The sequence below is a fragment of the Acinonyx jubatus genome, chromosome A3 (genome assembly GCF_027475565.1).
Source record: "Acinonyx jubatus isolate Ajub_Pintada_27869175 chromosome A3, VMU_Ajub_asm_v1.0, whole genome shotgun sequence".
Taxonomy (NCBI): domain Eukaryota; kingdom Metazoa; phylum Chordata; class Mammalia; order Carnivora; family Felidae; genus Acinonyx; species Acinonyx jubatus.
This window is the reverse complement of record NC_069388.1, coordinates 11,049,438-11,073,836: the sequence shown is the minus strand read 5'-3', so window position 1 is coordinate 11,073,836 and position 24,399 is coordinate 11,049,438. Positions and strand designations below refer to the sequence as shown.

General features: G+C 42.7%; 1 protein-coding gene across 4 annotated transcripts in view; it reads right to left on the bottom strand.

Annotated features, from left to right (window-relative positions):
• ADNP (activity dependent neuroprotector homeobox) overlaps positions 1-22,928 on the bottom strand; it is a 31,503-nt gene extending 8,575 nt beyond the window's left edge. Inside the window, exons 1-3 of one of the 4 annotated variants that reach the window (XM_053199826.1) lie at positions 22,779-22,922; positions 19,153-20,756; positions 630-742 (exon numbers count right to left, since the gene is read on the bottom strand). In XM_053199826.1, coding sequence (XP_053055801.1) covers positions 630-737 — 108 coding nt within the window. In that variant the 5' untranslated portion in view covers positions 738-742; positions 19,153-20,756; positions 22,779-22,922. Of the gene's footprint in view, positions 1-629; positions 743-19,152; positions 22,641-22,778 lie in introns of those variants that run through there. The other 3 variants (XM_015078394.3, XM_027046620.2, XM_053199827.1) reach the window with 3 other exon arrangements.
• Positions 22,929-24,399: the final 1,471 nt, after the last annotated feature.

Here is a 24,399-nt window from a genome sequence, read left to right as displayed (position 1 = left end):
CACACTGGCTATCCCACAGGGCTGTTAAAAGCTCGTAGAATAAACAGGTTAGAAAAACAGTTTGCAAAAGTCCAAACTGTTACACAAGGGGAAGATAATCGTCTATGATGGGTCAAAAGGGCCAACGACTGCTCAAATCCTAAGGAAAGAGACAACAAGCACCCAAACCACCACGCCTCAACAATCAGAAGGTCAACCAGAACACTCAGGCATATCAGAATGAGAACAGGCTCTGGAGTCCCGCAGACAGACCCTGCCATATGCTCAGCTGTGAGGTGAACCTATTTCTTTACCGGTTCTTCATCTGAAAATTGGATGAGAATTCCTACATTTCCCCCAGGGGTTGTTCTAAGGATCTGAATTTAGAGACCATTTTAAAGCACCTAGTAAAGTGTCTGACACGTATATGTCCTCAATGGTAGAACTGCTTTTGCTTCATGATGCAAAGATGAAAAAGCCCATTTTAGGGAGAAGGGAACAAGTTTAGCCAACTGAGAAAGCTCCGGGGAAGCTAATGCTGCAGTTAAAATTCAGAATCCCAGCTAAGAATTAACCATCCTGGCTGCTGACACAAAGTAATGGATCAGAAGCTGAGTCATGTTAAAATTAAAAAATGGCATGCTACTTACTTCTATGTGTTCTTTACAGTATTCCAACCCAATGTCACTAAGTATTTTTTTCACAGTTTTCCGGGCTTTTCTTAAACTGCCAAGATTGTTGACAGGAAGTTGGAACATAGTTTCTATTGGAAAAAAAAATTTAAGTCAAGTCAAAACACGTACAACTTGTAATATTTCCTAGTTCCACTGATGGCAGGACCACAAACCCTGGCCCACTGACAAAGAAGGTGAGCAGACACCCTTACCTAGTCTGTTCTGGTACTTAGAGCAGGCAGGCAAAATAAGTGCTCTCTGACCTTGTCTAACAGGACATCTTACATCACAGATGGACTAGGAATCTAATCTGGCACAATTCTAGAGCTTAACTTCATCACCAAACTGGTTTTTTTAAAGTTGAGAATTAGGTTAATAATACCAACCGATTATTTTAAAATTGAGTGTGAGTGCTTTTCTCCTTGTGATGTTGAGCCTCTGAAAATAGAAAAATGTTCACCATTCCAGCATCATCGCCACATAATTTTGAGTGCCAGGGAAAAGAAGTATTTGTTTTCTGGGAACCGTCCTGCATGCTGCTATGATATTCTTAAAGAAACCTCCTTCAGTGTTTCCATATACTATCCCGACTACAGACACTAACGGTTGTGTAGCCTGCCCCCCAGCCAGCACCACACCTGGACAAAGGCACTCACTTATATGGTGATGGGGAAAGCTAGGCACTCAGCATCAGAGCAAGTGCTGTGTTACAGATTTTAGGGGAGCCTTTTGAAAAATGAAAAGCCTATATATGTGTGAAGGAACTGAAAAATTATTTAAATGACCTAACACATTAAAGCAGAAATTTAGATCCACTTCACCAAGTTCCTTAAAAAACAAAAGTTAAGAAAATAAAATTAGTATTTGTATGGCTTTCAACATGATCATTTATATTTTCCTATAAAATATGGTAAGAACTTATCTAGTAGTCCAAATAAATATTGTAGGATATAAAAGAGTTCCAAAACCCCAAACTAGAGGCAAACCTGAAAGCCAAAGCATCAGGAATTAAAAGTTTAATACATGCAAATCTGGTTTTCTAATTAATAAAGGCAGGTACTCTCTAATATCACTACCATTTGTAAGCACGACCATAATCAACTAATCCAAATGTAATACAGAATCGTGTTGCCTCATTTATCATTCGAATCCAAAAGTCAATATTGTGGACTATGAAAAATGGAAGAGAGTGAAGCCTACACCAAAGCAAACAGTAACTGCTAGAATTTGGTATGTCACCAGAACTTAGAAGTTTCAAAATATTCTACATGAAGTACTGAAGTGTAATTGAGATCAAAAAAGAAAAGCACTTCACTAAAAAAACAAAAAAAATCAGCCTTCCCATGCTCAACACCAAACTCCTCTATCAGCTAAGAAGCATGACTATGGTGCCCTCCACTACTGTGCCATCCAATAATCAGCCTAGTGGTTAACAGGGGACTCAGAAGTCATTTTGCATACAAATTAACGTGCACTCAAGACCAAATCCATTATTCCTTGTGGAAATTTTATTGCTAAATTGTTTTTAAATCATCTCTTTGAAACTTTTTAACTAGTTGCTTAATAAAACCATTCCCCAAACTAGGTCATTTGGAGAAAGCCACCTGATAGAAATGTTTCAGAAATAACAGGAAATGTTACAGGCTAATTCTGAAGAGACCAGGCATCAAACAGATGCCCATAAGCACGCAAGTCTGAGAAGGGACATTTTTGTTTATTCAATTCCTGAACTCTGTGGGCCCAAACCCAGCAGTTCTTTCCGAACTTGCCTAGTCAGTCCTGCTTTACTTCAGAGGAGAGATGGGCCCAGAAGGCAGCCATTACTGGTCTTCCCTGCCTGCTGGACAGAGGCAGCTCAACATCTCAGCAAAACAAATGCCCAATGATCTGGAAATGTCGCCACCGCCGAAGCCACTTCATGCTATACAGAAAACATCCAGGGGAGCTCAACTGCTGCAGAGGATAAAGGAAAACGCATTCTCCTAAGTGCCCACCATTCACAGCAAGCAAAACTGTTTTAAGACCTCCAACTGAAGCACCTCACTGCATGGTGGGTACTCAACTTATAAACCTATAGATCTGAAAAAGTGAGTATGCTCATAAAGGAGCTTAGCTACAAGAAACTTGTAATCTATAAAACTTGGTATTTCAGCCATACAGTAAATCTCAAGTTTACTTAGGCTGAATTAAACAGATATATAAATAGTGAACATTGCTTACCAGAAAATGTTGTACAAAAATGGCTTTTTTTTAATGATTAGCAACTAGGAGGAGCCTAAGTTTACACTGAAAGATACAGAATACTCGGAGTTAAGATTCCTGGCATTTTTTTGAGGGGGGGGGGGTGTCTGGGTGGCTCAGTTAAGCGTCTGGCTCTTGATTTGGGCTCAGGTCATGATCTCACAGGTCGTGGGGACTGAGCCCCGTGTCGGGCTCAGCACGGAGTGCAGAGCCTGCTTGGTATTCTCTCGCCCCTCCTCCCGGTTATGCTCATGCCCTCTCAAAATAAACAATAAACTTTAAAAAATGCCAGTTTTTTGGGTTTTTTTTTTAATTATCTGGGGAATCCTTTCCACCCCCTTCCTCAGATGGAGGTACCCTCCATGTATCTCGCTTATGGAGATCACTTACAAGATTATGTCCATCTGGAGCGAGAATAACACATTTATTCATATGTGTTAGCACTATCAAAAACATTTACAAAGACTCTTGTTTTTTAAGTAAAACACTGCACAAAACAGGCACACAGTGTACGAATATAAGCAAAGAAGCCTCCCTCCTACTCCTGCCCTCCAGCAGTGGAGCTCTCCTCCTTCCTATAGGGGCCACCGTTATGTCAAGCTTTTCTACAAGCCAAAGGTTCCAAAAGAACATTTCCAACAAACTCTTATCTGTGAATGTTAGGATTAGTATGGATGATAAGAAAAAGAACTCAAGAGCCCTACCTATGTTGTTGTTTTCCCCAGCCTGTTGCTTGCTGTTAGGAAACAACTTCAGGGTGCCTTGAGTGGCTGCGCTCTGTCTGTTAAGGTGGACTTCAGCTCAGGTCATGATCTCCCGGTTTGTGGGTTCAGGCCGCGCATCGGGCTCTGGGCTAACAGTTCAGAGCCTGGACCCTGCTTCAAATTCTGTATCTTCCCCTCTCTCTGCTCCTCCCCTGCCTCTCAAAAATAAACATCAAAAAAACAAAAAACAAAACAAAAAAATTCCAACTGCTGGCTTTAGGGTTCACCCATGTTATCTATTTGATTCAAACTTTAAAAAAACTTCTGTAAGAGTAACTCCTGGCCTCCTCTGCACCCCTAAAAAGCCCTTTAAATTAGAAACCTGGACAAGGGGCCCATACCTTAAGTGACTGAGGGGCAGGAACAGAGTAAATAAGAAATCAACTGGGATTAAGGGCTGTTTCCTCACTTAGCTAAAAACAAAGTGTTTACAACAATTACTCTTAGGGAGGAAGATATCTTACAATGTTAAAATTGTCTGGTGATGGGCTTTCAAAGGAATGCAGGATAGTCTTCCTCTCCAGATTTGCCCCCAGGTGGCTAGTTGTTTCTCTTGAACCTCCCTGGCCGTGAGGATGGCTATTTCACCAGGTCTGCACCATTATCTCAATACCAAGGAGAGCTCCCTTCAGTCATACCATAATCCTTTCAGCTCATGGCAAAAAAAGGGGATAATATCCAATATAATAGAATGGAACCACAGTTGACCTGTTTGTCACTTCTGGAGAACCTATACTTTGTGCTCAGAAAAGGGAGATGAACAACAGGACCTAGTTGTTCCCTTCAAAAATCCATCGTGTCTAAGGGACAGGACCTATAGAGCACACAGTAGGCACTCGGGCACTGGAATAAAAAAGATGGTTGTTTTTACCTGCTAACGTTCCCCCTTGGAGCCACCCCTGGTACAGACGATGTGCCATTAGGAGGCCCTTCCTCCATTAGAGCAGAGTGTGCAGGACTCAGGTACACCAATTAAGAGTATTCTATCTTTACAGACACTGACTGGTAGAGTTAGTTGGACATGTGCCCAAACAAGACTGATAAGTGATGCTGAAAAGGATTCAGGACCTACTACTACATGCAGAAAGCAGAGGGAGGAAGGACACCTGTTCGACTTTCCCTAAACAAGAGCCAAGTACATGCCCATTTCTGCTTAAGCTTAGTTCATGTCCCTTGCAACCAAAAATCTTAGTAGACCACTGGGCAGTGGGACACAGAAGAGGAAGTGAGCAAGAGAAAAGATGAAGAACTTTATGCCAAGTAATTACATTTGTAAATTAAGTCTAGCAGGAAGAATAAGAGTTTGCCAGGAAGACAGTCATTCTGAAAGATGATGTGGCCCCTGGTTTCATTAATCAAAATAAACACTGTATGAAAAGAATCACTTTCTAAATTCTAAAAGCTCAATGACCTATTTATTTTTTATACTGATTTATTTTTTGAGAGAGCCTGTGAGTGAGGGAGGGGCAGAGAGAGAGAGAGAGAGAGAGAGAGAGAGAGAGACACTCAAGCAGGCTCTACAGTGTCAGTGCAGAGCCCAACGCAGGGCTCAAACTCACGAACCGTGAGATCATGACCTGAGCCGAAGTCAAGAGCTGGATGCTTAACTGACTGGGCCACCCAGGCGCCCCTAAATGACCTATTAATAAGAGTTAACATTTCCAAGTATTTTATTAACGACTGAAAATAAGTAGCGTTTGGGTAAGCATATGCCATCTGATGAACTAGACTTAAAATATCAATTTTTGAGCATGATTTAAATTCACTGCTGCTGAATGATTCAGCCACACTCCTTCCTATTGATCTTTTGAGAATTATATCCACACCTACTGATTGGGGCCAAAACATTAAAGTTTTAGTAATAATCCTGGCCAAACTCCTACTCATGCACTTTCTTTGAAAGCACCCGTCAGATGGCAGAAATGAAAATCTGAGATCTGTAGCCCTAAGCTAGAGATGAAATGAAAACACGTATTGAAGACTCATCAAATACATACTCCTTCTACCCCTCCATATACCAAAAACAAAAACATTTCTCTACTCCACATACCAAGAGAGTAAATGAGGCAGAGTGAGTGTGTCTCATGAGAACGTACCATCTATATAGGCTGAATCTGTACACAGGAAGGACAATACTACCTCACTGTGAACTTTCCTTAGGAGCAAAGAAGCCATTATCTGAGAAAAAGAATTATCCTTTAGGAAGCAAAATCTCTGCCGAAAGGCTTGAATCAAGCTAGGTGTCGTACTCAGGTTCTCCTGGGTTAGGAAGACGAACAGGAATCCGACAGACGGTGCTAGTTTATCTGGCTCAAGGCAAGGCTGGCAGGACCTGATGTACCAAGAGTCAATGAGGCTTGTCTATGAATGATAAGGTCCCTCACAGAGCCATCAGATCAAGGATAGCATCCTTTAGTCTCTGTTTTTAGGGGTACAAGAAAAGCAGAAAACATAACTGTGCCCACAGAAAGTTAAATCAAAAACAAAAAACCCAACCTTAAACCTTGGACCAGGCACAGATAATCAAACAAGCCAGAAGAAAAAAAAAAGCCCCCACATCAAACTTTTCCTTCAAGTGTGGATGTAACATGGGATCTTTCAGTATTATAATTCTTCATATTTTTATGTGCATTCTTATATTTCCCAAGTTCTTAATAAGAACATATGGTGCTAATTTAACATGCCAGAAAATACGGAAGTAAATACGACAGCATGTCCTAGTTTCCATCACCCTCAAGTACAAGTGCAACTTTCTCGTATCTGGGAACCAAAATCGAAGAAGCATATACCCGAGTGACAACTAATGCATCAATTATGTTAGTGATTATAACTTGTAATTACCTTAAGCAAATGTTTCCAACAATGCACTGAGAGCTAGCCAGGAATGGTTACTTCTTCCTGGTAACACCGAAACATAAGCTGCTTAGTCTAAAACCAGGGTTTTCAACACCCCCGACACCCCCTTTGAAGAGGAAACCCTGGTTTCTAAACAAATCTTAATTATAAAAAAGTAGAGGGACTCAGGTTGAAATGGGAAGAGAAAAAAGGAAAAGTCTGTTCCCGAGAATCTCCTTGAAATAGTTACTTGCCTAAACTGTTTCTAAAGCAAATATATATGCCAAGGTGGCAGTTGTGAAATGTAGAATCGGGACCTGGTGGGCAATCACCCAAAGCAAGAAGTTTGATGGCTACAGCAGAATTCCAGTAGTTTACTGAAAATCTCCGCCACATAAAATTACAGTCTGATCAGAGTATGGTTATCAGAAGCCCACAGTAAGCCTAAGGATTAAAGTACAGTTTATACTTTGATGTTGTCTTTTAAACCTTTCTACATTAAGCTGTAAAGAAAAATACACATCTGGGAAAATCTTTTACTGGGGGCTGGGGGTGGGATCAAAGGCCGGGAATTATGCCATTACTAGTGAAGAAAAATGGCAGTTATTTTCTAAATTAATAAAGAATTAGGAAGACATTCAAACTACTACAATATAAACAATTACATTTTTGAAAACATCCTCAGTCCAAATTAACATGTAAGAAGAAATTCAGACCCTTGATATTAAGAAAACAAAGTATTCCAATGTTCTAAGGATTCAACTATTTATATAAAGATCTTATAACCCACACTGGGGTTTAAGGGTCAGATATATTTTAAGTTTAAATCGCTAACTAAATTTTATTTTTTAAGAAGCACAGACGTTTTAAGATTTTCATGAAATCTTCATGCTACCTATGATGTACTTTTTTTTTTTAAAACAGCTCTTGTGACATCTCTGTGGAAACATTTAGGACCCATTAAAATAAAAACTAGGCAGAAAGAAAACATTTCCATATTTGTGCACTCACTCTTCCTCTTACCACCTCCTCAGCAACATATTTAATACCAGTCGATATCACAGAACATAAATGTGGTTATTGTAAAATACAGTTTTTTTTATAATCAGTTAAGTGCTTATCTTTCCTGATAATTCTGGGATCAGAAGCAGTGAACAGACACATCTTATTTGCTTTTAAGGGTGTCACTAAGTCCTACATTTAAACTAAACCAGTCGTAAAAAAGTTTGTATGTTTGTATTTTGAAAAAGATACCCTGTAAAAGCCTTTCTACAACAACCTTCCAACGAGTGACAGCGTTGAGAGCCCAGAGCCTAACATTCAGTCTGGAAGCAATCACCCTACTCAATCTTTTTTTTTTTTTTTTTTAAGCCACAGTCCTGAACAGAAGCAGCTAATCTTTCAATTTCCTATAAACTTGGGCAAAAGACCTTGCAGATGCCAGAGGCTCTTCATAGAAAGGCAGCTCTAATTATCATCTCTCTTTCTCAATCCCAAATACCACAGAGCATGTAACTGATAATCCAGGAGCAGAATGCTCTTCTGGATTAGCAGATAAAACTGTGCAGCATGAGAGGTAGGAAAACAAAGTTTAGGCTCCCTTCTCCTTAATTAACAGAAATTGTGAAGTAGTGTTGAGGCCGCAACAGGGGTTTACTAGGAAAGCCCAGGAGGATGAGGAAGAGAAATTACTTTGCAAATGAAGACACACTTGTACCAAAAACTAAATCTGAATAATGAATTATTTTGCTTAGGATAATCATGTTAGAACCCTGTTAATAAAGAAGCAGACAGGAAATGTAACCAATTTCTGTTTTATTCTTATCCACTAACTGCATTGACTCTTACTATTCTCTGATAATAATAAATCCCAATGGAGTTAATCTTGTCAAATACAAAACTGCCTCCAGAAAAAAAAAAGACATTTTGATGTTCTTCAAGTCTTAACCAAATCAATGATTAAATTCCTTAAGCTTTCATACTATTTTTTTGGTAAGTAGATGGCAACATGAGTGTATTTATGCAAATATAGCATCCTGTACAACGTTTGGTCATAGGAACACTTTTGGCCACTGTTGACGAACCATGCAGCTCCCACAAGCAGCCCTGCTCTAAGATCATCTCTCTGCCTGATCACCTTGAGTGAGCACAGCACAGACCCTGCCAGGAAGCTTGTCCCACGCCGGAAAGCTCTGTCCACAAGCCTAGAGCTCTCAAGTCCGGGTACAGAAATCTTTAATCCTCTAGCCACAGAGCAGCCAGCAGCCTTCCACGTTTTTCAGACCCTTTCTCCTCCCAAATATTCCCCCTTCTCCAAGTTACCCACACTCAGTTCTTTTCACCATTGCTTCTGCTATCACAGAAGCCAATCTCCAGTGGACAGGCTCCAGTCTGTCAATGTCTTTGGTGCCCTGAATAAACTTATTCCAGATATGCTAAATCAGAAGGTCAAATGGGACAACACTTTTCTAGTTCTGGATGTTACTGGGTTTTTTTTTCAAATTTTATTATTTTTTAAAAAAGTAATCTCTCTGCCCAACATGGGGCTCAAATTCATGACCCTGAGATCAAGAGTCGCATGTTCCACTCACTGGGCATGACCTGGATATTATTTTTAAATTAATGCTCCTGAAAGGTGTTATTTGTGTTGGCGGCAGCCACCTCACATGTGACAATTAACCAAGATTTTTTTTCTTTTTTAAGTATGTGCTGCGTGTTTCAGTATTAGGTGGTTCAGTTGGTGAGAAAAAAAAAATCTGTACTGAGTCCACGTCTGGTTTGAAGGGAAGTAATTATCAAGTCTTTAAGTATCTTTTCAAGTGAAGGGGCAAGAGTATTCTGATTCTAAAGTGGAACACTGTGAATCACTGAAAGAGCCTCAGGGTTGCCTAATCTAAACTCTTCTCATTTTACAGATTAGCAACTGAGGTGAAGCACCTGACCCAAGGGTGATCAGTTTGTCGGTGACAGAGCCGGGCCTCAAGGTCATCTTCAGATCTAGGATGCAGCCCTCCTCCCATTACCCATTTGGACCAAGGTCTGATCTCTGACATTGAAGGTAATAAACAAGAGCATGTCAAATACATACATCTCCAAACGCCAAAACTTCAAAACTCAAGACTGAAATGGCCTTATACAAGCTCAACTAAACTAGTTCAAGAGGTGAAACTGTGATTAAGAATATGCACATATCTCAGGTCAGATGGCCCCGTGAGATCCAGAGAACTGAAACAAGAACTTAGTTCTGAGACCACTTGCTCTAAAGTGCTCTTACCATCACCACGAATGCCAACTCACTGAACAGTCACGCTGGAAGGATATCTAAATCGTAATAATAACTTGCAAAACGCAAACCACAACCTTTGTATCCCTAAGTAAAACGACAGCTTTTCAAAAACAGACGTATCCTATGTCTCTCTTTTACCACCTTCCAATCATCAATACTCGAACCATGCTACTCCAAAAACTGCGTGGGAAAGAAGAGGCTGTGGTGATCCTTTTTCTTTTTCTGGAGAACAGGGTTAGGCAGGAGGCTGGTCTGCTTTCAACTACCTCTTAGGCTCTTTTTGGCAAATAAAGTTCCATTCATTTTTGTTACAAAAGCAACCGGGAAATAAAAACCTACATCCACGTAAAAACCTGTACATGAAATGTTCTCACAGTAATTATTAACACCCAAGGAGAAACAACCCAAATCTCCATTAACTGTTAAATGGATAAATAAAATGTGGTATATTCACATAATGAAATGATCCAGCCATAAAAAAGTACTGACATATGCTCCAACACAGATGAAACCTGAAAACATCGTATGAAATATAATGTAAAAGAAGTCAAAGATGTCAGCTGCCAGAGGCCACTTGTTATTTGATTCCATTTACACAAAAGGTGCAGAATAGGCAAATCTACAGAGACATAAAGAGTAAAGGTGCCAAAGGCTAGAGGAGTTGGGGGGAAGGTTGAAGGTGACTGCTAATGAGGACCCGGTTCTTTTGTGGGGTGATAGCTGCACAACTCTTTGAATATACAAAAAAAAAAAATCATATATTTCATGGGGCTGAATTGTACGGTGTGTGAGTTACATCTCAGTAAGACTGTGACAAAAGAAAAAGGCAACTGGAGCCAATATAACAAAATGTAGAAAAGGCACGGAACACGAATAATCATATCCAAAGGCAAGGGTTAACATTGGGTACATTTACCCTTCTGGATTTTTACACACATGCAATTTTTCTTTCTTTCTTTTTTTTTTTTTTTAACGTTTATTTATTTTTGAGACAGCATGAACAGGGAAGGGGCAGAGAGAGAGGGAGACACAGAATCCGAAACAGGCTCCAGGCTCTGAGCTGTCGGCACAGAGCCCAACGCAGGGCTTGAACTCACGGATCGTGAGATCATGACTTGAGCCGAAGTCGGACGCTTAACCGACTGAGCCACCCAGGCGCCCCGCAATTTTTCTTTTAAAATGAAATGCATCCATGCATCTCAAGCATTTAGTCATGCAGCAAGAAAAGCAATGTTGGCTGAGATTTTTTAAATTTTTATTCTAAGAACTGTGCTTTCCCTCCAACAAGGTAAATGCTAGCACAAATGGCTATTCTTCACATAAAATGTGGTTAGCCTGAAATGAACGGAGGTATGCTTTTATTTATTTAAAAAAAAATTTTTTTACACCTTAACTAATGTCTCCACCCAACATGGGGCTCCAACTTACAACCTGAGATCTGGAGTTGCATGCTCCACCAACTGAGCCAGCCAGGCACGCCTGGAGATATGCTTTTAAATCAATTTATATTGTGTAAAAATACACGTAACAAAATTTACCATCTTAACCATTTTAAGTGTACAGTTCAGTGCTATTAAGTAGTCATAATACCCTTTTACCATCACCACCACCCATCTCCGGAACTCTTTTCATGATGCAAAAGTGAAACTCTATACATTAGACAATTAACTCCCCAGTTCACTCCCCTTCTGCACCAGGCGACCACAATTCTACTGTCTCCATGATTTTGACTACTAAGTATTTCATGTAAGTGGAATCACAAAGTCTTTTTGCGACTGGCTTTTCCTTTTGCACAATGTCTTCCAGGTTTGTACGTGTTAACCTGTGTCTGAATTTCCTTCTTTAAAAAAAAATAAATGTTTTTTTGTTTTTTTAACGTTTATTCATTTTGAGAGACAGAGAGAGACCAAGCACAAGTGAGGGAGGAGCAGAGAGACAGGGAGACGCAGAATCCGAAGCAGGCTCCAGGCTCTGAGCCGTCAGCCCAGAGCCCGACGCGGGGCTCGAACTCACGAACCGTGAGATCGTGACCTGAGCTGAAGTCGGACGCTCCACCGGCTGAGCCACCAGGCGCCCCCAAATTTCCCTCCTTTTAAAGGCTGAATGGTATTCCATGCTATGTACGTGCCACATTTTGCAGTTGATGGGACACCTGCGTTGCTTCCACCTTTTAGCTCTTGTGAATACTGCTGTGAACATGGGTGTACAAGTATCTTTTCACACGGTGATTCGGTCTCCACAGTGGTTCTACCACTTACATTCCCATCGACAGTGCACAATGCTTCCAATTTCTCCCCATCTTCACCAACATCTGTTAACTTTTTATCACAGCCCTCTTAATGCGTATGAGGTAGTATTTCATCGTAGGTGTGATGTGCATTTCCTTAATGACCATGAAGGGTACTGAGCATCTTCATGTGCTTACTGGCCACTTGTAGGTCTTCTTTGCAGAAAGGTTTATTCAAGTCTTTGCCCATTTGAGAGATGCTTTCACATGTAAAATATACTTGGGATTTCCAAGACTTAGAATTAAAAAATGAAAAATATCTTGTAAGTACCTTTTCAAAAATACTCACATGTTGAAATGACCATACTTTGGACTTACCAGGTTAAAAACACATTACAATTAATTTCATTTTTAAATTAAATGTTAACATTAAATGAAATTAAAAGTTAAAATGTGGCTACTGGAAACACAGACAAACCTTGAAGACATTAGGCTAACTGAAATAAGCTGGTCACAAAAGGACAAATACTGTGATTCTACTTACAGGAGATACTAAATGTCACTACTGGAAAATCTGAGGCAACAATGCTGAATATGGGACCAAATAAGGTTTGCTAATAATTTTATCAGCATGGATAGTCTGGTTCGAAATCAGAGGCATTTATCATTGATGAGTCTCTGCCAAAACTGAATATTAAGCATCTGTTAAGATTTCTTTGCACAGGACAGATCTTCTAGAGCAGGTCCTGGATGTACAGGAACGTTGAAGGCCTTTGTAAAATTCTGGACCTTTTGGACAGTATTAAATGAATGACTCTATGGTAACATACTAATGGCCCCCAACTGTTGAGTACTTAAAAAAAATCTCAGTGAAGGGGTGCCTGGGTGGCTCAGCTGGTTAAACATCTGACTCTTGATTTTGGCTCAGGTCATGATCTCATGGGTTAGTGAGATTGAGCCCCACATCTGGCTATCCACAGACAGTGCAGGCCTGCCTGGGATTCTCTCTGTCTCTCTGCCCCTCCCCTGCTTGTGCTCCTGCACTCGTTCTCAAAATAAATAAACTTAAAACTTGTAGCAGTACAGAAAAGACTTTCAAAGATTTTCCATGTGTTAAATTTTTAAATTACTTTACATTTCTTTCAAATGGTTATAAAAGTAGAACTGCAAAAGGGGAGAGGTCCTAACAAAAATAAATCAGGAAGGCTTTTCAAAGGTGACACAGTGATGAAAATTTAAGTTTACTAAGTTTTGTTTTCTTCATGTGGTGTGGCTCATTAATATCAAACCACGAATCTAGTGGGAAATAAACAGCCCCATTCACATTATCTTCAAAATTACAATTACACTGTGACTCAAATGTTTTATTTTAAATACTCATCACAGGTGAGTTCAGATTTAGTAAAACTATGACCTGAAATTATAATTGATACAGTGTGGTAAAGAGGTAGTCATGGCTGTAAATTACAATCACTATGAATCATTTTTTAGCAGAGACTGATCTTCCTGATCTCAACTGATGGACTTAAGAACCCTTAAAATATGCAAGAAGACAAGGGTGCCATCTCAGTATCCAAAGCAAAGAAAGTCTATTGAAAAGATCTTGCTTGGTTTCTTCCCCTCTGCTAGATCTCTAGCAATCTACAATGGTGGCTGACACATAGCAGGCACTCAACACATGTCGACTGAATGAACAGTCCCTGCCGAGAAAGGACTTACAGAGATGACACCCCATAAATATACACAGGAAAAGAAGCAAAGTGTCAGATGTGTGACAAACTAAATGCACTGAGGTTTCATAAAAGGGAGAATTCATTCTCAGCAGGGGAGCTCAGGAGAAGGTGGAAATAGAGGCTAAGCTGGGGCCACTAGGTTAGTTGAGAATCTGCATTCACTGCACAAAAATAAAACAAAAACAAACAAACAAACAGAACCTTGCTGGCACACAGTTCCAGAGGTGGGAAAGCAAGGAGTTTTAGGAAGTACTGTACAGAGTCCAGAATGGCTGATATGTCAAGCTTCTGAGTAATAATGAATGACAAGGGTGGAAGGGTAGGTCGGGGACAGGAAAGAAGCCTTGAGTGTGAAGCTAGAGTCTGCTGCTATGTCTGGCAGGCACCGAGACGCTGCAGATACTAAAGTAGAGACGTGATACAGTTCTAATGGCACTTTAGGAGAATCCATCTGGCCATGGTCGGCAGGTCCCATTTAAAAAAGGCCTAAAGGAGGTCTATGAAGAGTGGCATACCAGGCCTAAGCAACTGTCAGAATTGCCTGAGAGAGCTTACACCCATTTCAGACCTACGCGATCTGAAAGGTCTGCAAAATCACCAGAGCCTTAGGTACAAGGTAAGGTAAGGTAATACGATATTGAAGTGATAGCAAAAGGTGAAGTTCAAGGCTGAACCCTATAGCCTACATTAAAATCTGCTTTCCAGTAAGACTATATTGTTTTTATGAACAAAAATGTAGCTGACCTATCAGCCACATGTAAAATTGTTACCTCACAGCTTCAAACTTATGTAACAAATAGGGACACAACAAAGTTTTCCTCTGCTCAAAAGAAAGATAGTACAATGTAGTGATTAAGAATACAGCTCCAGCTCCAGAGCTGGACAGATCTGTGTTCAAATCCTTACTCTTGCCACTTACTAGCTTTGTGAACTTAAAAATGTTACTCAACCTCTGGAGGTCTGTTTCCTTATGGTATAACCAGAAGGACACTATCCCCATTGTTCAAGTGCCAGAAGGATTAAATGAGATGATACCAGTTAATATTTATAGCAGTTATCCTTATTATCTTAAGCCAGATCAGATACTGGAATAATCACTTCGAAAATTATGAGCTCACACCGCAGTATATATAATCTTTTAAAAAAATATGGACTATTATTCATTCCTGAGAATCAGACGTGGTTGCCATATACCTGTCCCTATACACATTATAACGCGCATTCACACACATAACAGTGCTTTCACAGAATATGTTTGTGGGAGCTTTTCATGTTAAAGAGTTAGCATATTCTTAACTTCACAAACTCTGCGGCACTTAAGACGTTTATGCAACAGCGTATCTGCAGGTACCCACAATAAGCCTAGGTGACTTACAGTCACATAGAAACTTAAAGGTGTGATCTAGATTTTGCATATTTATTATTTTAAAAAGCATGTGGGTCACTTCTCTTTTAAGAAGACTTTCAGACTACAAGACTAGTGCCTATGACTGGAAACTCCCTATTACTTGGGAGTATTTAGATTTCAGATGAGATTCCTAGCTGTGACCGCCAGAATCTACAGAACACCAATGGAACCAATGGCTTTCAGGGTGCACTTCTGAGAGTGTGCTGAAACTGTTAAGATATATACATGGATGGAAGGGGAGATGAGGCCAGAGGGACAAGATGACAGCTGAGCAACTGGAGGTACGGTCCCTAACCCTTCATTGATATTACATACTGGAGTAGACGCAATTTTATGGGACAGGGAGAAAGATGCCTCACAGCTTACCGCCCACCCCAAAAGGATGGAGACCATCTCTAACACCCTAATCTAACTTCAGAGAGTATGAGACGGGGAGGATTTCCCAATTTACTCCGTTTTAAACAGGCATTCCGGCAAGGCAGGGACACAGCGTGGGGCACGACTCCAACACTCTGGTGCCTACGTAAGAACTCCATAGCTTAGTGATGCTGCTGTCAATTTAGGTGGACAACCTGGCTTAAGAGATATGTGAACAAGGGAAATCAATTCACAAGTGGGCCTAAGAAGACATCTAGGTACATCTACTTTTAATCATTCCAGTGACATGTCCTTGTCTTTGCATCTAAATCGCCTAAGACGAAAAACCGGTTATTTTTAATCCCTTAATGATAACATGTCCATGCTCTATCAAAACTACTCAAATAATTTTCCCAGAGTAAGGGAAAGGTTAGTTTTCTCCTCATCCATGAATAAAAGAATAATTTACTTGAATCACCTCAAGTTTTTCTAAGCTACCTCCAAAGAGTCAAAGTTTAGGCAAAGCTTTCTTTGTAGCAGAAGCATTATTCTTGCAGCACTCTTTGCCCCTTGCTGGCTCAACCCTTACACCTTCTGCAGAGAAGTTTTTTCTTGGTGTTGTTTTTAAGCCTAACTGTTTCAGAACCAGGACTTTGAGCCCACTGTGTCACACCCTTCCAGTCTCCCTTTCACGAGAGCAAGAACTCCAACTACTGACTTATGTTTACAACCCCAACTTAAAATTTTAATGAGTTTTTCTGTATTTCCACCAGACAGAAGTTTTTTCAGATATATCACATTTCAAAAGAAACCACTCATACAGGTTTCCAATTGTTGCCAGTTCCCACCAGAAAAAGATGCAGATTTTCAAGGGAAGCACAGGTTTCCACACAAAACTCTTCAACGGAGCACAGAGGGTTCAGAAAAAGGAAAGGCAGAAGGGCAAAAGCCAGCAATTATCTGTCTAAGCAAAAATAACTGCTCAGAGGAGAGAAGGAATAAGACTGCCCTAAACCAAAACATTGGAAAAAGCAACAGAACCACAAACAAACTTTCTTTTTAGATCATTGGACAGGCAACTCCAAACTAGACACACACTACTTCAACTAACCACCCCCCAGCACAATTTTCACCGGTGCTCTCTTGCCAGCCTCTTTGTGAAGCCCACTTAGGATCCTTGGGTATTCTCTGATACACAAGCACAAAACATCACCATGAAGCATTCGTGTGTGCCCTCATCAGCCAAACAGCACATGGGAACCTATAAAAGCCTACGTTGCAGGCACAGGCCTGGCACAGACACATTCTGTAGCTCACTTCATCAGTGCATGTCGCAGTGCCTTGATTTGCCCACTTGTGAAACAAGGACAATCCTGAGAGAGTTGAGAATGGTTTCATAAAGTGCCTGGCAGATAAAACAGGCATACCATTAATATTATAATACCATAAAGGCCAGCAAAAAGGCCTTTCCACTCACAGCTCACCCTTACTAAAATCATCAACCAAGTCATGTGAAAAGTGACACATAAACAGCAACAAGCCACAGCTGAGTGACTCAATTATAACTCTATACCCTTACTGGAGAGGGAGTTAGGATGTGTAGGGATTTATTTTTAATTCTAAGGGATGGTCAAACAATGCACAAGTCTCCTACAGATCACATGCATGCTTTTGAGTTAAACCTTAACCTTAAATCTTAAACTGCAGTATATGTTCAGGGCAGTCTTCCCTTAGTAAACTCTACCAAAAGTTCTTATGCTCTCCTTAATTTCTGAACCTTCATTTCTGGAACACTGCTGACATTCTGGAGATTTCAGTATTTCTCTAGCTGCAGTGTTAGAACTAAACCAGGGATCAATAAAAGCAAGGCAGCTTGTGAGTGCACTTCAAAGACCTACAGGCAGAGGCTAGCTAATGCATACACGGAGAGGGAGAACCCAGATGGAAAGAATGAAAAGAACTTTGCATTTTACACTCATTAGAAAATGTGCGCCCTCAATCAAAATGGTTCCTTTATATAGCTGGCTCACATTTTATCTGTGACTTCCTAAGATAGACACATACATCACAATATAATCAAGTACACATATCTGTACCCCAGTTTGAGAAGCTTGATGATACGTGAGGAGAGCCTTCTTCCAGTGAAGCGGAATATGGATTCTCATTTAAGCAGACTCCTAAACTGCCAGAGAGCAAAGGTAGATCACAACCAAAACATAGGTCTAAGGAGTACTAAGACCCTGAGAGACTGAGGGAGCACAATCAGCCTTTCCCTCACTTTGTAATTAACAGGATCAGGCTATAAAAAGCATAAGGTCACAATGGAATTGTGGCCACTCATGCTGGGCCAAACACAGATGGCCTCTTTCATAAAGTAGCTCAATGATTAAGGCAGAAAAGTGCCAATGAGTAAATAAGAAATGGCTTCTACGTTCAAAATTATCATTTCAGTTAGCATGGGGCGGTTTCTCACCAATTTTAAACGCCAAGTTTCCAAACTAACATAAAATGTATAACTGACAGTGATGCACAGCAGCAAAATATGGCCATTTGTTCCAGACTTAATGTCACAGGCTCTTAGAAAACTAGAAGAAAAACTTCCTAAGTTTGTGAGGCTAAGAACATGTCAGGCTCTGTGAATCTAACTAAATTATTTACTTAGGGGAGCAAAGTTTTACTTAATGTTCATGTCTCTTAGGCAAATAAATGAAAGTTAAACTCCCCATGAAAAGTATTTTATCTTCTGGAAGACATAACAGACTTTAAAGTGAAAGTCTTTTAAAAGTCCAGGATGAACACGTGGATTATCACACAACAGTTTTGAGCATCTTGGTAAAAACTACAAATTAGCTTCTAATCTTATCCTAAAATAAAATTTTTCATTTTTTTGTACTTTTCACATTTCTTAAAAGTTTATCTAAGATTTTAACAGGTTATTAAAAAAAAAAACTACAATGTCTAATTCATTTTTTCCATAGTTAACATACTGTTTCCCAACTGCATCTCTAATGCATGGACTTTGTATTTAATAACAGGCCAGTCATTTTCAACTCTAAAAAAGCGGGTTGTATTTGAAGTGTGTATATACACATGCCCATGAATGGACTCAACCTGCCAAAGTCTATTACAACTTATGCAATTTTTGTTACTTATGTATAGTTCCCAAAAGACAAAAATACTACTGAAATTCTGAGGTTTTTCTTTCAATCTCTCTCTACCCAAGTATCGATCCCTACTTGCTCCTTTTTAACAGATCAGCCACATCATCCTCGTTAAAGTAATCCCCACAATTAAACATGTAGCCAGTGTATGTACATCTTAAATATGTGAATCAATAGACTGCTAAATATCTACATTTTAAAATACTGAAAATTATATTCAGTAGATATTTTTCAAATTCTGTGGATAGTTACTAGTAAAGCGACCTTATTTAATTCTTTTCATAATCAAAGAAGTATGTGCATTTACATTATAACAAAAACCAAAAGCCATTTTTACTTGATAAAAGCCTCTTAGCTGGTTATTTGGTAGCAACTCCATGTTCATGGAAAGGCCTATTCTAATCAGAGACTCTTTCTGGTCTTTAAAAGCTTAGCAACTCTTCAGATTGGGTCATCAAAAAAAAAAAAACAATAATTGTGAACTTACTTGACACTTAATCTGTTCAACATGGTGACGTTTTATTTTAATATAAATAGTATTAGAACTTTTCCTGCACTCTGGTTTGAGGAAAAAAAAGAGAAATTTAAGCAAAACAATTCACAGTGTGTATGTTTACAACCAATGACTTCCAGGATAGCCAGGGCCAGAACTCTTTAGAGATTCAAAGCCCAATCTCCTAAGTTTTCTATACAGAGACTTTAAGAACCAGAATCAAAGATTTGGTTAGTTCAATGTATAGCAGCCTCTAATAAGGTAATTTCAGTAAATTTCCAACAAGGGCCAAGATAAATTAGGAATTTCTATTAAAAGTTCAATTAAACAGAATACCCATCCCCACCCTCTGGTTTATTAATGCTTTCTTTTTTTTTTTTTCTGTACTTTTAACAAGCCCTCATAGGTTTACCTAAATTCCAGCCTTCAAGCCCAATTGTTTCACCTTTTATTTATTTATTTTGACTAGTAAAACCAGGAAACCTTGAAACTGCAAAATACATGCTTTCTAAGAGATCACAGCAAGTTTTCCTGTAGGGGAAAAATGGCTATTACCACTAAGGACATCAGTTAACACTGTATCGTATGTATAATTTGCCAAAGCAAACAAAAGCACCTTCACAAACTTCACCTCAAACATGGACTCAAGTAAGTTGTTTTCAAATTACTCATTTAAAAACTCATACAAGTATATACCAAAGACCAAGTACAGGTCAAAATTATACTTGTTTAATAAATACTGAGCAGTTTTTAAAATTATAATTAATACCACTTAGATTTAGTATCTGATTCTTGAAGTCACTAAAAAATTGCAAAAGCAATACTTAATTGTCTCCAAATGGAATATCTGAACCAAACTGCCTCCTTTTCACTCACCAAAATGTTACTTGGCAGCAAATGCTCAAGGAAAATTCTCCCTTAAGCACCAACCGAATAACTGTGTCTATCAAAGAATACATCCATTCATATCCCCACAAATTTATCTTGGTGTATCTATATAAAACTTGCAACAAAGTCTTAAAGTACCCTCTGAGTATCAACTACCACTGTCAGTCATTGGCAGCAAGTTCATGTTCATGGAAAAAGTCTGTTCTGATCAGAGAATCTCCAAGGTTTACAGAAGCTTAGCAACTCTTGAGACTGGTCATCAAGATAACAGTAATTGAGAACTTAACTTTATACACAAGAGTGCAGAATGCAAACCATTAAAACAATATTAGCAACTTAAAAATTTTTCTCTTATACAAGCCATTAAGTCATTTCTCTGTTCAGAACCCACGACTGCAACCAGCTCTAACCGGTTCCTTGAGGAATGTGGCCAGGCTGATATTTTGGAAGTGTTGGCTTTGGTGGTGACCAAGGAGGAAGAAGTCTCTGGCCTCCCTGTTGCTGCAGTTCCCACCCTCCAAAATGAATATACCCACCGGTGTGAATTGACAATGTGGTCCAAAGAGCAAGGCAGGAACGGAGTCCAGATCCTCAAAATGGTAGTACAGGGCATAACCACTAGGCCACCTATCAGTTCAGTACAAAAAGTACAACCCTGTGCATCATGGTGCAAAAGCTGGGGCCTAGGTTTCGCATTGTGCATCTCACACCTATGGAAATAACAAGAGGAGTAAAATCTATAGAAATCAACACACCCTAAGAAGGTGGGTGCTCACAGAAGACCGGTGTCAACACTTTTGCAAAGGTGGTTGGCTACTGAAGATAATGAACGGCAATTACGAGTCCAAAGTTGGAAGGCAACAAAATTTGACAATCAACTCTGTTGAGTTTGACAACGAAGAACTCAACATGGGCTCGATGTTTACCAACAAGGCTTTGCAAATCATGACACCCATCTACATGCTTATGAAAATTACTACCCCACTGAAATCTAACATCCCTCAAGAATGATTTTTAACTCTCAAAGACTTGGAAAGATTTGGGCCATGAAGAGAGGAGGTTATCAGCAATACTCCCAAACCCATTACTCTCAGGTTTTAAACTTTCCCCCTTTACCACCTGACCTTGGAAAGACATGGTGACACATTCAAAGCTTAAGGTGGAAGAATTCCAGAGAACAGGAAATCTGTGTACCAAGGATGTGCCAAGAACAAATGTGGGTTGTCAGGGTCAACAGTTCTGAACAAGTCAAAAGACAGAACTTCTAAAATGCTGGGTGGATTCTTGAAAAGAAATAAAATCACGGCTCTTGACTCACTTAATCCTTCGCCATGTTGCTGTCAGCTCACCAACTAAGAGTGCGAGAGTGTGTCTTGCTGGGTCCATTTTCCCATGGTCTGTAGAAGGCGCTGTGAAGCACATCCTGTTCTAGCTCTGGGGCCCTTCCCCCCTCTGCAGCCTTACCCAGTGCAGGGAATGCGCCCCCTACTGACTCCAACACTCATCGCCTTTAGCCGACTTGGCTGCGGTGCATTTTGGGTGGGGGCTGGTATTTTCTTCGTGGCCATAAACCAGAAGCAACAATGCAGATTTATAAAGAAACTGTATCAAGCTACCCAGGAGATTTTTTTTGTTTGTTTGTTTCCTCCTGAAGGTTCAAGACACTGGCACAAGAAACATCAGGGATAGGAATTGGGCGTGTGGGGATGGACAGCATTAAAATGGCAAACACAGGAAGCAGTTTGGTTCTTTTTCCCTCCTAAGCCTTTGTCTGAGAAATGGGGTTATGGCAAGAACTGTCCAGAGGAACTGGTGAATGCAAGAACATCAAGAAGACTCAGTGTGGACACACGTGTAACTAAAAAGGATATCAGACCTTAGTGCCTGATCTTGGGCAGAAGAGGAAGAGAAGCAATCGCGCCTTTTCCAGCAGACAGGCATCCAGGTTGGGGGGAGGGGAAGGCAGGCAGGCAGGCAGCCCAGAGGAAAAAGAGGTGAATAAAAGGGTGCTCAAAGAACTCCTCCCCATTCATTGCATTAAAAAAAAAATCTTTTCGCAGCTTTCTGAATTTCCATTTTTTACCGTCTTACTGCAAAGTTGGGGCTCAGCATGCTCGGAAGAGGTCGTGCTGACCAGGCAGCTGCGACTCTGAGAAAAGGGGGTGGTGGTGGACTCCGTGGTTAGGATAGGAGGGGAGCTGGCATGTTAGGGAGGAAGGGTTGCACGGCGGAGGCACAGACTTTCCACTCCCGTGCCATGCATGCTCCCCGCCCCCCAATCTGTCCCCCCTCCCCCCAGCAAGGGTGGGCAGACCTGGCAGAAGGCTCGTCCCCAGCACTGGGGGTGTGCGTGGGGGGCTCGTTTGGGGAGGGGGGGGGGAACGGGAAGAAGGGTTTAGTTCCAGGGATGGGAGCTGCTCGGTTCTTGCTGGGGGCGGGGTGGAGGGAGATGCCATCAGCGGCACGAGCTCCGGGGGCCAGGCTGGCTGCTGGCCTCGGCGGGCTCACGGGGCGGGGAAGGGGGGTCGGGCTGCAGGAGGAGGCGCCTGGACCCCGGAGCGGAGCCCGGGTAGCGGTCCGCGCCGGGGCGGGCGCTCCGTCAGCACCGGAGTAGGCGAAGGAGCGTGTGCGGCCGGAGGGCTGGCGAGGGAAACAACAATGCGCCCGCGGGGCCGGCTCGGCGGGAGCGGGGCCGGGCCGCGGGTCGGCGCGCGGCGGCCGCCGGGGCTTACCTTGACTCGGCCTCGAGGCGCGCGCGGGGCCGGCGTGCTCGGGGGCCGGGCGGCGGCGGCGGCGGCGGCGGGCGGATGGCGGCGGCACGGCGGTGGCGAGGGCGCGCCCTGGGCCTCGTCGCGGTCCGGCTCGGCGGGCTCCGGCTCGCGCCGCGGCCGCGGCTGCTGCCGGGGGGCGCGGCGGGCGCAGCAGAGCGGCGGGCGGCGGCGGCGGCGCGAGCGGCTCCCTCCAGTCCCCGCGCGGGCGGCGGCGGCAGCGTCGTCGAGCGGTGCAGACAAAGGAGGGGCGGAGGGAGGAGACGGAGGGTGTGGGAGAGGCGGCTTCACCGGCGCGGGCAGGCGGGCGGCGGCGGCGGCCGCGCTCCTCTCGCTCCTCAGCAGCGGGGACCGAGAGAGGGAGCTGTGTCTGAGGAGACGCCAAAATCCCCCTTAGCGCTGCCCGCGGGAGGGGGAGGGGGCACAAGATGGCGGCGGCCGGGGGGGGGGCGGGAGTTCAGCTCATGGATCCCGGCGGGCGGCGGAGGGGAGACCGGGCCGGCGGAGGCGGCGGCGGCAACGGGCGGGGGAGGGGGCTGATCCCGCGTCTCCCCTCAGCAGACAATACAAGCGCCTCGGAGCGAGTCCCCGAACCTGCCCTAGCCAAAATGGCGGCCGAGAAAGAGCGGAAGTGACGTAAATACCTCATTAGCATAAGAGGACTCATTGTCCAGCTAAGTAGGGGGGGCAGTGGGGGGCTTTACCCCTTTCCCCCCATGTCCCCCAAGAACAACTGTCTCACTCCCACTTGTGCTTGCACCAAACTTTTTTGGAGGGAGGGTGGCACCAGCACCCCCACCTAAGAGAAATTATATAATCCCCTCTGAGGGGGAGCTCTCGCGAGAACCAAGAGGATTTGCCATTGACCCACTAGGAGGCGCCGCGGATAATGGCCGCAGTGCGCTTCCAGGGCCCGTGTGCACGGCGGGCGCCTTCCTCCGGCCGCAGCGCCGGCGGCGGAGGCACAAGCAGCGGGCCGCAGCACGCCCTGCACTCAGTCAGGTGGCCGTGCTGGGGATCCCTGCGCGGGCCCAGCTGGGCCTGGACTACATCTGGCGGGAGGGGGCGTGCGGGCAGCCCGGCGGCTCCACGTGCCGGGAGGCCCGCGCTCTCACGGGCCCGGCGGCCGCGGGAAGGGCAGGGGCACCTGGCCGGCCGTGCGCGATGCCTCCTGCCTTAAATGAGGCGTGAGGGCCTCGTGCTTCACACACCGACTGGAGAGGAGACACAGGCCCTCGGAGGCCTGGCTCCGTTCTGGTGGGGTGGGCTACTCGGTGGGCAGGGGCTGCGTCTTACAGAAGGCCGGCTGCCGCCCTGGGACTGGACATTCTTCCGGGTCGGTGATGGGCTCTTCTCTTTGGCCTGAAGAAAACAAACGGGATCCCTAGCGCGTTGAGGCCACCGGACTGGTGAAGCCTGAAGATGAGAAGGGGTGTTGCCAACGGGCCTCCCCAAGATGCTCAATGACTATGCCAACTGTAGTCTCGGGGACACTTTTAGGGTGACCACAATCTGGATGGCACACGGGCAGTCTGCCTCTCGATTTAGGTCAACCCCAACCAACACATCATGTCAACATTTCTGA